This window comes from Photinus pyralis, unplaced genomic scaffold (genome assembly GCF_008802855.1).
Source record: "Photinus pyralis isolate 1611_PpyrPB1 unplaced genomic scaffold, Ppyr1.3 Ppyr1.4_LG4, whole genome shotgun sequence".
Lineage (NCBI taxonomy): Eukaryota > Metazoa > Arthropoda > Insecta > Coleoptera > Lampyridae > Photinus > Photinus pyralis.
In genome coordinates, this window is record NW_022170511.1 from 4,905,774 (window position 1) to 4,916,736 (window position 10,963).

General features: G+C 34.5%; 1 protein-coding gene and 2 long non-coding RNA genes across 3 annotated transcripts; 1 reads left to right on the forward strand and 2 right to left on the reverse strand.

Annotated features, from left to right (window-relative positions):
- Window positions 1–2,219: 2,219 nt before the first annotated feature.
- LOC116168811 lies at window positions 2,220–2,634 on the reverse strand. The gene is made up of 2 exons (XR_004144848.1): window positions 2,465–2,634; window positions 2,220–2,391 (listed from the first exon to the last, which is right to left on the reverse strand). It is a non-coding gene; the product is annotated as an uncharacterized LOC116168811 (long non-coding RNA).
- Window positions 2,635–2,860: 226 nt separating this feature from the next.
- LOC116168812 lies at window positions 2,861–3,432 on the reverse strand. The gene is made up of 3 exons (XR_004144849.1): window positions 3,256–3,432; window positions 2,971–3,192; window positions 2,861–2,916 (listed from the first exon to the last, which is right to left on the reverse strand). It is a non-coding gene; the product is annotated as an uncharacterized LOC116168812 (long non-coding RNA).
- Window positions 3,433–9,699: 6,267 nt separating this feature from the next.
- LOC116168003 lies at window positions 9,700–10,302 on the forward strand. Its single transcript, XM_031483640.1, has one exon. The coding sequence runs from the start codon at window positions 9,700–9,702 to the stop codon at window positions 10,300–10,302; it is 603 nt and encodes a 200-aa protein (XP_031339500.1).
- Window positions 10,303–10,963: the final 661 nt, after the last annotated feature.

The following is a 10,963-nucleotide window of genomic DNA, read 5'->3' on the forward strand; positions in this document are numbered from 1 at the left end:
AACGTAAAATTATGCAAATTATCACCAAAAGTTTCGTAACCTTTAGCTGTAGGATTTTGGGTTTAGTGAGCATTATATCTGAAAATATCCCTAGGGATAAAAGTAAACCCACATCCTACTTTGATCAGCGTGTAGATATTGGTAAAATACGCGAGCGTTCGGCAAGGAAATTTCAGTTTATTTATTTTTTGGAGATCGCGCAAGTGGCATTTTAACTAAAATGAGAGCACTTTTAATAATTAACATAAATATAGCTGTGCAATTAAGCTAATTAAACCCTGGAAGGTTAATCGGGCCAAATTAAATAAGGTAATAAAATACAAGTTTGTTCAAAACTGAACATTGGGGGAATTACCACAAAACTGTCCGATATCGACCAGTGTAGCACCGACTATTTATTATGATTTCCATTGTGGACTTAATGAATAGAAAAATATAAATAATTTATGAAACTTCATTGTTATTTAAATTATACCTAGATTACATTCATAGTTAACGTCAACAGTAGGCACGAAAAAATCATCAACAAGGAAGGGAGTTATTTTATTATGTCATGAGAGAGTATCAATATTTGTCATATTTATAAGAATAGATGGTGCAAAAAAACTGTCGGCTGCAATATTAAGCCATTAATCATAAGTCTACTGTAGCACCGTGAACAAATAGAATTAATTAACCCAATCTTGCATGAAAAATATAAGTTTTGCATTCTATTAAGAGTCACATTATTCAGCGACTATGCGGAATTTCAGGGCGAGGTAATAAATATTACAAAATAAAATTTGTCCTATCCTTGAGAGGAATGCAAATTTTTTTATACCTCTTACTGTAATCATTTCTAGACAAAATATGCCTGAAACTATGGACCAAGCGGTATTTCGTGGTGTATAAAGATATATAATTTTGTAATGCAATTATCCATATCAACCTATGTAAGTGCCATACTAACTGTATTCTAAGGAGGTACTCGTATTGGAATAATAATTGTTTAAACGGTTTAAGCTATTTATTCCACTAAAGTTTTTGATAAGCTATTTCTCTTTATTCTTGAGTACCTATCAACATTATTTCATGTTTCAATTTTAGCTACTTAGCAAAACAATCTTTCAATGATCGTTTTGTTATACAGATGTTATTGTGACATTTTGAAGATAAACTCTGAACGTCTTTTTTTCGACATGCGAACCATAAGTGACCCGGCAGACGTCGATCGAATTCATACCCCTGGGTCCGTTAACTTGCCCCCTCCCCCTCTACCGCTTTGAGATATGATAGATAAAGCAATGCGCTAACATACACACAAGAACTTATGACGTACATCAATATCTCTTCTGGGCCCAACATTTCTGTGTAACGTTACACTCTATCCTGAAGGGGTGATAAACAAGGAAAAAGGTTTTCCCTAAGGCAAGTAACTGTAGCGCATTTTCCATGCACAATGCACATATCGGTATCCTCCGATAAGGTTTACGACCACAAGCAAGCAACATCTATGGTTAAAGCGTAGTTAATATCTTCATAAATAGGAAAGTTGACGCTGTGTATGTACCGTGTGTACTATTTTGGTTGAGACTGCGATGAATCTCGGCCGTATTTAATGATAGAAACCCTTTCCACTTTTTTGTGAAACTTTTAATACCATAAACCTCAAAACCTCAAAAATGCTACCAACCTGCCAATTTGGTTTCGTTAACCAATGATGTTTCCGCATGTTTTAACACAATTTCAACTTGGTACTAATACACTTACCAGCGGCAGACAAGCGGTTATTATTTTACTATTTTACCCACATGACAAAATTGTGCAACATTAGCGTTTAATAAACGTTTAATGGTGACCTGTAACGTTAGCGTATAAGTACCATTAACTTACTATTAACGTCACCGCTACTGCTAATGTCCGCCTTCAAGAACGTTTCTCTGTAACGACTAAATACCTACGTTTAGCAAACGTTACATCATATTAACACTTTATAACATTAGCATTTAACGTTAATTGAACGTTTGAAACAAACGCCTATGCGATGTAACTCTCTTATGTTGTATAAACGTGGTACAAAAATGTTGTATGTATGTATTAAACAATACTAAATTACGTTTATCGCCGACTAGCATTAGAATGCTATGATTATGAATGTCAAAATCATTAATAATCCGTCACTTTATGGCACGTGCCATAAAGTTGTGCCATAAAGTCGCCTTGACAACAAATTTAGGCTGATTGTTGATATATTATTTATTAATGTTAATAGTAATAGTACAATTTGAATTTCCGGAAATTGAAATGCCTGAACTAGATTGAAGAACACATTCATTTGTAGTCGATGATGCACTAGTAATTCCAGATACTGAGATAGTTGATGAAGATGCCAAATCCCTGATTCTCTGGCAGCTAACAGTGTTAACAGATCCTAAGGTTCTAGCAATTTTGTTCTTGTTTTCTCGTGAATCCGCCACATACCTACCCTTCCGCAACAGCATCGCTTTTCCAGTCACCATGTCTTTTCAATGTTCGAATGTCTGCGCCACTATCTGCAAGGATTGTAGCAGACGTTCTGCGAAATGAATGACCAGTGAACTGATCTGCATTAGGAAGGTTCAGATATTTGGCAATTTTACGAGGAATTTGACCAAAGGTATTGATGCTAATGGGATTACACGTACACTTTCCCGCACCATAGAATAGAAAGAACTTCTCTATTTTAACATGCTTTGGTCTTAAATTTATGTACTTTTTAATGAGCTCAGTGTAATTCATGCTATCATCATTTAAAATTGTGAATGTTCTGGGTCGATGTGTTTTCGTATCTTTGAGATTCACCACAAAAACTGCACCCTCTTCTTGGACATCGCTTACACGTAAATTGTAAAACTCTATCCTTCTGCAAGCACCAAATAATCCAAATATTGCAACAACCTAAAATCATACTTTTATAGTAACCTTTTGTAGCAATAAGAGAAACCCACCCACCTTCATAAGGAGATATTGTTCGTCACAAGCCGAGGTCAAAAAATTTATTAACTGATTCTTTGAGAACACCAAAGATTTTTCTGCTGAATACCCAACTGAACACTTTTTTAAAAAAGCAGAAAGTTTAGAAAACTGGCTAATGTCAATGTCATTTTTTATTCGTAACATACATTTCAGCTTGGAGTACATGCACCACAATGACGAGGACTTGTAATTTTTTGACTAAAACGGAAGAAACAATAATTACAATTAGGTATATAATTATTTACAGTCTAATTGATCTACCTGATCCAGAAAATACGCCAGCAAAACCTTCTCTGTCACAATTTCGGCATTATTGTTCCGCATCCAGTGACAAAATTTTTCAAATTCCTTTTTGTAAAAGTCTTCTGATTTCTTTGGACACAAACTGGATTCCGCTTCTTCCGCTTTCTTTAAAATTGCATCACACAAACTCAAATCTTCCGCGAAATTCATGTTTTGTGCGTGTTTTGTGCAAATGGCGCCGCTTTATTTATTTATTAACAAAAGCGAGCTATCAAAAACCATGGTAATGTTTAAAACCGCTTTGATGTAATTTTAGATTTAGGTATTTCAGATTTAAGTTTATCGATCAGAATTTTTATTTTTGAAAAGTTCTAGTCGGCGATAAAATAGCGTATGAAATTTGTTTATAATGCAAGGGATTATGACATTCGTGACATTACCGCATTCGCTTCGCTCATGCGTTAAACATTCACTCATGCCATAATCCCTTGCATTATAAACTAGTTTCATAATATACTATTATATCATCCTTATACATTGACGGTCGGTATTATAAAGTCATATTTACTATGTTGTAAGCTAACAGTGTTGTTAAGGAATGTCTTAACAACACCGTTAGCTGACAACAAAGTTAAGTCTGGCTTTATAATACCGGTCGTCAATGTACAAGGATGACATAAACGTAATTTAGTATTGTCACAGAACTGTGGTATTGGTTAACAAACATTTTTGCGCTTTTGATACTAATTGTGCACAATGTAAAAAAATTCAAATTCAAAATAATTCAAATAATTTTTTACCAGAAATTTAATGTATATAAAATTATTTCATTCACATCAATCACTTCACAAAATTGTTAAAAATGTCCCACCATTATAAAGAATGCACAGTTACACACATATTTTCATATCATCGAAAACTCATCCTAACATTGCTGGTGTAATGTTCATTAGTTCCTCTTCGATTGCATTTTGAAGTTCCTCAGTGATGTGCAGACGATTTCGAAAAATATTGTATTTCAAAATCAGAAAAAAAATCTAACGGGCTTAGATCTGGAGAACGTGGTGACCACAATCCTCTGCTAATTAATGGATCATCGTATAACTGTTGTTCGGCATCATGGAGTAGGTATTTGTAAATGGAAAATACCTTATAGGAAAACGTTGCATATCAGGAAATTCTTGATAGAATGGCTGGCGACAGGACTGAATGGAATACGTCCATGTTCCATCCTGTAGACTTGCACTTCGATAATGTTCCTTTAAGACGAACGCGTCATGTTTGGGTGAAAAAGACATTGTGAAAGATTCTAAAAAAGTAAGGTTATACATCCATAAAATAATCTACGTCTTTTACTTACTTGGTAGAACTGTTTGATTTAAAATAAAAAGATGAGCGTACAAGGTGGAAAATACAAAGAGAAAATCAACACGTAAAAATCGCAGTAATGGATAGCTTATTCAGCTTATTTGTTGAAGTCGTTGTCGTTCATCCTTGATGAAAAAAACCACAATTTTTAAGCACTTAATTTAAACTGTCCTCCACTTATTTTGAATCACATCAATCAATTCACAGAAAACCAAAATGATGTTATAGTAACTTTTTGTAACTAGGGAATTTTGATATAGAAGTTGTATTAGTGCAGGTTGTATTAAGTTGGCAGTACGACGTTCCAAATATTTCACTTATTTAAATACAGTCTCATCAATTTTGTTTTAATTAATAAACTTCAGAAATTAGTAGATTAACTGTGGAACAATTCATAAAGGCAAAATACAGTCCTTCGTCCTTTTATATAAGTTATGTGAAATTCAGTCGTGTCACTGTCGATTAATGACAAAGCTAACAGCTTACAGATTTCGCCCGTATGACACTGCTTCTACTTATATTGGTGACGGACATAAAAAGACAAACTAAGGTTTCTTTTCGCGATTTGCCATTAACGGTCACTAACGGATCGGTCCTTAGTGGGTTGTTGTTACGTGATAGGTGTCACTCATTAGGACTCATTCAGATTGTCACTTCATAACGATACTACACAAATCAGGCTCACGATATTAATAACGCAGAACAAGTGCTAAAAGCAATAAGCTGCTTCTTTAAAATATTGTTTTCATATTTTCTTCTTGTAATTTGATTAACACTTTATCAGCCTTACATGTCTCGCTTTTAATCAAATAGAAAGGGAATCTTGCCTTTCTGTATATCAAAACCCTAATTTGTAAATAAATACAATCGAATGTCAAATAGGGTAGTGAATTTAGGTTTTCCTCTTTAATACCAACTTAAAAACGGTGCGTTATTAGGTCCATTAACGCACTGTTTTGAGCGGAAAACAGTGAGTTAGTAAGAACATTTAAAAATCGAAAAAGAAAAAAACATAAAAGTCAGTGATTCATTGTCCTAAAGGCCACAAGATCTTATTTTCAAGGGGGTTTTCATGAATTTCAGTGGTACCCTAGGAGTTTTCTCATTTGTCAAACAAATTGAACTTCATTTGTATAACTACCGCAAACTAAGACTACCTACCGTATTCCATTCTCCCATTTTATTGCAAATCAATTTTGCGTACCTAATAACCCTCCGAAAATAATCTGTATCTATGTAACCCTTGATCAGAATGATACCCCGCCAGGATGATAAATTGTTACAACACAAACATTTCTCCGGTAGAGTATACTTGAGGTCGTGAAACCCTTGGACTTGAGTGTCCATAAATAAAAGGTGAAAAACATAAACGACAAAAAGCAGGAGGTGGTGGAGAGGTAAAAAAAATTTCGGTCGATCAAGTATTCTAAGAATGTTTCTCTTAAACAGATCTGAAACAAATAAGTCGAGAAATTGTTCTAGCGAAATGTAAATTTATTTAATGAAATCTTTGTTTTCTTTATAGTCCTTTCATCTTCCATGCCATCATTTATATTCATATTGAAGTACATATACAAAACCATTTTGTTTTTATACATTTTTTTTTATTAAAGTAGTCACATTCGCCAATGGATATCGATCCGCCGTTTGTATAACTGAAATGCAAACGCGTGAAAAAGAAAAAAAACATAAAGGCGGTAAGCAATACTTTCCCGTCAACGTAAAAGCAGACGTTTTTCTTACGGCTGTAGAAATATGAGGACGATCAATATATCTTCATATATATATTTATGAAAGCTATCAAGTAAGAACAGCCGGATATCAGATTTTAGTAAATTAACATCGAATTTGTCTTTATCACGTTCCATCGCAGATTTTTCCGTTTCTTCGTTTTTATTAAACCAAAATTGAACAGCGTTAATACTTGTTGGGAAATTGAATTTTTCGTTTTAATATCGAAAGCGATTTTAATCATATGCAGTAATAAAACTGAAACAAGTGGCACTAACGTCTATTATGGCCCTGTGTGTTATATTATGTCAGCAACATATTGTACACATTTACGCTATAATGTGACATAAATCATATTAAAGGAAGGAAACGCTCCAACTTTTAGTCGGCAGGAGAGCATCCTTACTTGAAAATTTATCATGTGCTATACACAATTCACCTACAGCCTAAAGATTTAATGGCGATAAATTCGCAAAAAAAAAGAGAGTGAAAATTGTTCCCCACTTTCCTATTTGCTGAACATACGTCAAATACCTACCAACATTATTTAGTTACGCTCCTCGAACGGAAGTGTGCTTCAGGCTAATTGATTGTGGATTTGTCACATGCAAGTTTTGGACGTCACGGCACGTGGACTACGTGTTTACGCAAAGTATATTCGTCATTACTTCCACCCTGTGAAGGAAAGACGTTGTAAACACAAAATCGATTCATCTCGGCAAATACTGTACAAGGCCTTATTAAACTCTATTTGCGCCGTCTATGTTTGTATTGCTCCTTATGTTGTCTAAGTCCACATAATATATAAAATCGAAAATTTGCAAATCAAGGACTTCAGTTTACTTTACCCTCGCATTTTTTAATGTAGGTACTTAATCACTAATTTGCATTCCCCGTGTTGTCTCAGGCTTGACAAAATAAAATCACGTAATTCGTGCTTCTATTTTCTATATTGGGGTCCGAAATTATTAAAGTTATCCCCAGGCTGTGTGCCTTTTATATCTTGGCTTTGTCAATGAAGCTTTCGCCCGTAATTTATCGAATGTTGCTAAACTGATTGAATCTGAATTATTAGAACGACGCAAGTGGTTAGTTGTAGTACATCACGTAATAAATTTAGCGTAATAAATTTGAGAAGAATATTGATGGATAGTGAATGAAGAGACCTTTCAAACGATATATTACAAGCCCATACCTTCCATTAAAAAAATTGGGGGTTGTAACTGTCACTCGACAGCCGGTGTTAAAGGTAAGGATCACATTTTTACATTGAAGAATGTGTCAATTTATAATTTAAATGACGTGTTTCGGTATTTTCTATAAACATCGATAGTAACCGAAATAATGAATTTATTCCATTGGCTTTTCCACACTGTATAAGTTGTCCTACTATGGTGGGTGGTTTTCACACTTATCTATTCCAATCTGTACGATGTCGAAGGTCCAAAAGGAGTTTTATCGTTTACTGCGAGTGTCTCACCAAAACATGTGTCTTCCGTTGACCTGATTTTTTTTTCATGGAAGAAATTTATTTAAACATAAAGCAACTTCCCTTATAACAAGGATAGCTTAAATTTGGTGTCAATAAAATTAAACATTCTTTACGGATATACAGTGATATTCATATAGAAGTATACATGGGGATTTCCTATATCTACTTTCAAATGATAAAAAGTCTTCTGAAGCATGCCTAATTTTATACAACCAAAATAACTTCTTGAAAAAATTAAACATCTGACTGTCATATTACTTATTAATTTGAATATTGTTGCCTTGGGTTTCACATACAATAAATCCCTTAACCTGTTTTAACTGTTACCGGCACTATACCAATTGGAAATATCAACAATGCATCGCACAATAACGAAAATTAGAATACGGAAGTCAAAGCGATAATATTCAAATTAATTAATATGACAGGCAGATCTTCATTTGTTGTAGGTTGTTATTTTGGTTGCATAAAGTTAGGCGCCCCTCAGAAGACTTTTTATCATCTAAAAGTAGGCATAGGAAATTCCCACAGGAAATCCCTATATACTGTATTCAGAAAATAATGTTACTTTTCTCATTAGCGCTGGGGGTGTTCCCAATAGTATTGCGATAAATGGTATTATTGGATTTGCATCTTAAATGTATTGGAAAAACCGGATTTTTAAGGGCGAAAGTCGTATAAAACAATCCTTACGGCTTGTTTAAATGAATAGAACAATAAACACCAATCACCCAGCAGTCAGCAGTTCTCAACAAATTATAAATATTACACCAATTTCGATACGAAGGTATAACGCTTGTCTTTAAATGGTAAAATAACGGTAATTTTACGTTCGTAAAATGCGCTAAAAACTTATACGATATTCAAATGGTACGTAATACATAATATAATGTAATGATATGCAAATATGTACATAATGTGCTAGGGGTATTATCGTTATCACTTTCAATACAATAATCGCTTGTTTACCTCAGAAGTTAATTATATTTAGATTTGTACTTGTACCATAATGACTTCCTAATTATTGTAATCAATATTAATGTTTTATAAGTAAAAGAAAATAAGAAAATATTTGTTAATGTCTTTAGGAAGGGGTTCTATATATATTGCAACTGAATTGTTATACTCAGTTAGTTTCCTGTACAACCTGGTCAAAATGGACGCCACTGAGGCCAAACGTAAAATTTAGTTGAACGTGTATGATTATTTTGTAAAAGAAAAAAATCATGGTGGAGTACTTACTTCAGTAATGGCAGTTCAACAAAGAACAGCGGATGCGGTGCAGTATCGAAACAAACAGTTGTGAGGACATGTGCTATGCGAGAGATTGGAAGTGATTTAAAAAGAAATCCATATCGCCGTTCTAAACCACGTAGGACGGACCTACTAGAAAATAAAAAGCATACCATCCGATATCTGATTTATGATATGTACGCAAATAAAGAGCACGTAACTCTAGATACTTTGTTGGCGGTGATAAAATTGAAAGACTTGTGTGATTTGGGCAGAACAAGCTTGTTCTATGCACTGAAAGAAATGGGCTTTAAATTTAAGATGACCAATAGCAGACGGGGTTCGTGTGAACAAAGTCATGTGGTTTCCATGCGGAATGTGTTTTTGCGAAAATACATCAGAAATCTCGAATCCGAAATTCCGCATGATTTCGTTTTTTTAGACGAAACCTGGGTGTTTAGCAGAGGCGCAACAAAGCGTACTTGGCAAGATGACCGCGCTAAAAGTTTGCAACAACTCATAAGGCTTCAGATGGTAAACGATACATAATTATTCATGCTGGTGGCAGAAATGGGTTTATAGAAGGCAGCAGCTTAATATTTTCGAGTACCAACAAATCGTTCGATTACCACGACAATATGAACGCCGAACTATTTGAAAAATGGTTTGAAGAATCTTTCCTAAAGAAACTTGCTCAGCCCTCAATTATTGTTTTAGACAATGCATCTTATCACACGCGGAAAAGTGAAAAGATTCCAAGAGCTTCTTCAACCAAAGAGGAAATTTCGAATTGGTTGAAAATGAAGAATAGACCATTTGGTACTGCGATGTTTAAGGCCGAATTGTTAGAAATTGTAAAAAATCACAGTCAAGCAACCATAACTAAATATGTTGTCGATGAAATGACATTACAATATGGCCACGAGGTTCTGCGTTTGCCGCCTTACCATTGCCATTTCAATCCCATTGAACTGGTATGGGGAATTTCGAAAAAGTTTTACGATGACCATATTGTTGGTACGCCGGAAAGACCAGAAGATGTTCTTAAAACCTGGAACGACGCGTTAGCTAAAGTAACTCCAGACGTGTGGAATCGCTGCGTAACCCATACAGAAGAAATAATCAAGGATACCTTCAATCGTGAAAAAATTATAGACGATGTAAGGGCTTTGGTTTTTACTGTAAATACAGGAAGTGATGAAGAAAGCGATTATTTAAGTGAAAGTGACAACGACGCGTGAATTCATATGAACTTAATTCATGTCGATTATTATAATAGGTAGCAATTAAGTAAATAATGTACATATTTTCATGTTTATTTGTAACAAATGTTGTAATTTTTAATGTGAACTGCTAAAATACAAGCATGATTTCGTATCGTAACTGGTGTAATATTTATATTCTGTTGAGAACTGCTGACTGGTGGGTGATTGGTGCTTATTGTTCTATTCATTTAAACAAGCCGTAAGGATTGTTTTGAACGACTTTCGTCCTTAAAAATCCGGTTTTTCCCAAACATTTAAGATGCAAATCCAATAATACCATTTATCGCAATACTATTGGGAACACCCCCAGCGTTAATGAGAAAAGTAACATTATTTTCTGAATACACTTATATCTACTTCTACATGAATATCACTGTATTACTCTCGCCAGGAAAGAGTGCCGGTCACAGCACACCTTGTGCCGATCTACAATCTATGTGTTTCTTAAGATGCGAGGGGCTTCCGGAATAGGATCGTGCCAATGTTGAACGAAAAGTGTTTTTGTTCACGATACTCTCCCGGAAGTCGCTCGCACCTTAAGAAAAACATAGATTGTACATCGGGATCAGGTCTTCTGTGACCGGTAATCTTTCCTGGCGAGAGGTTTATATTTGACACTATTGTGCAAAATAAAGAT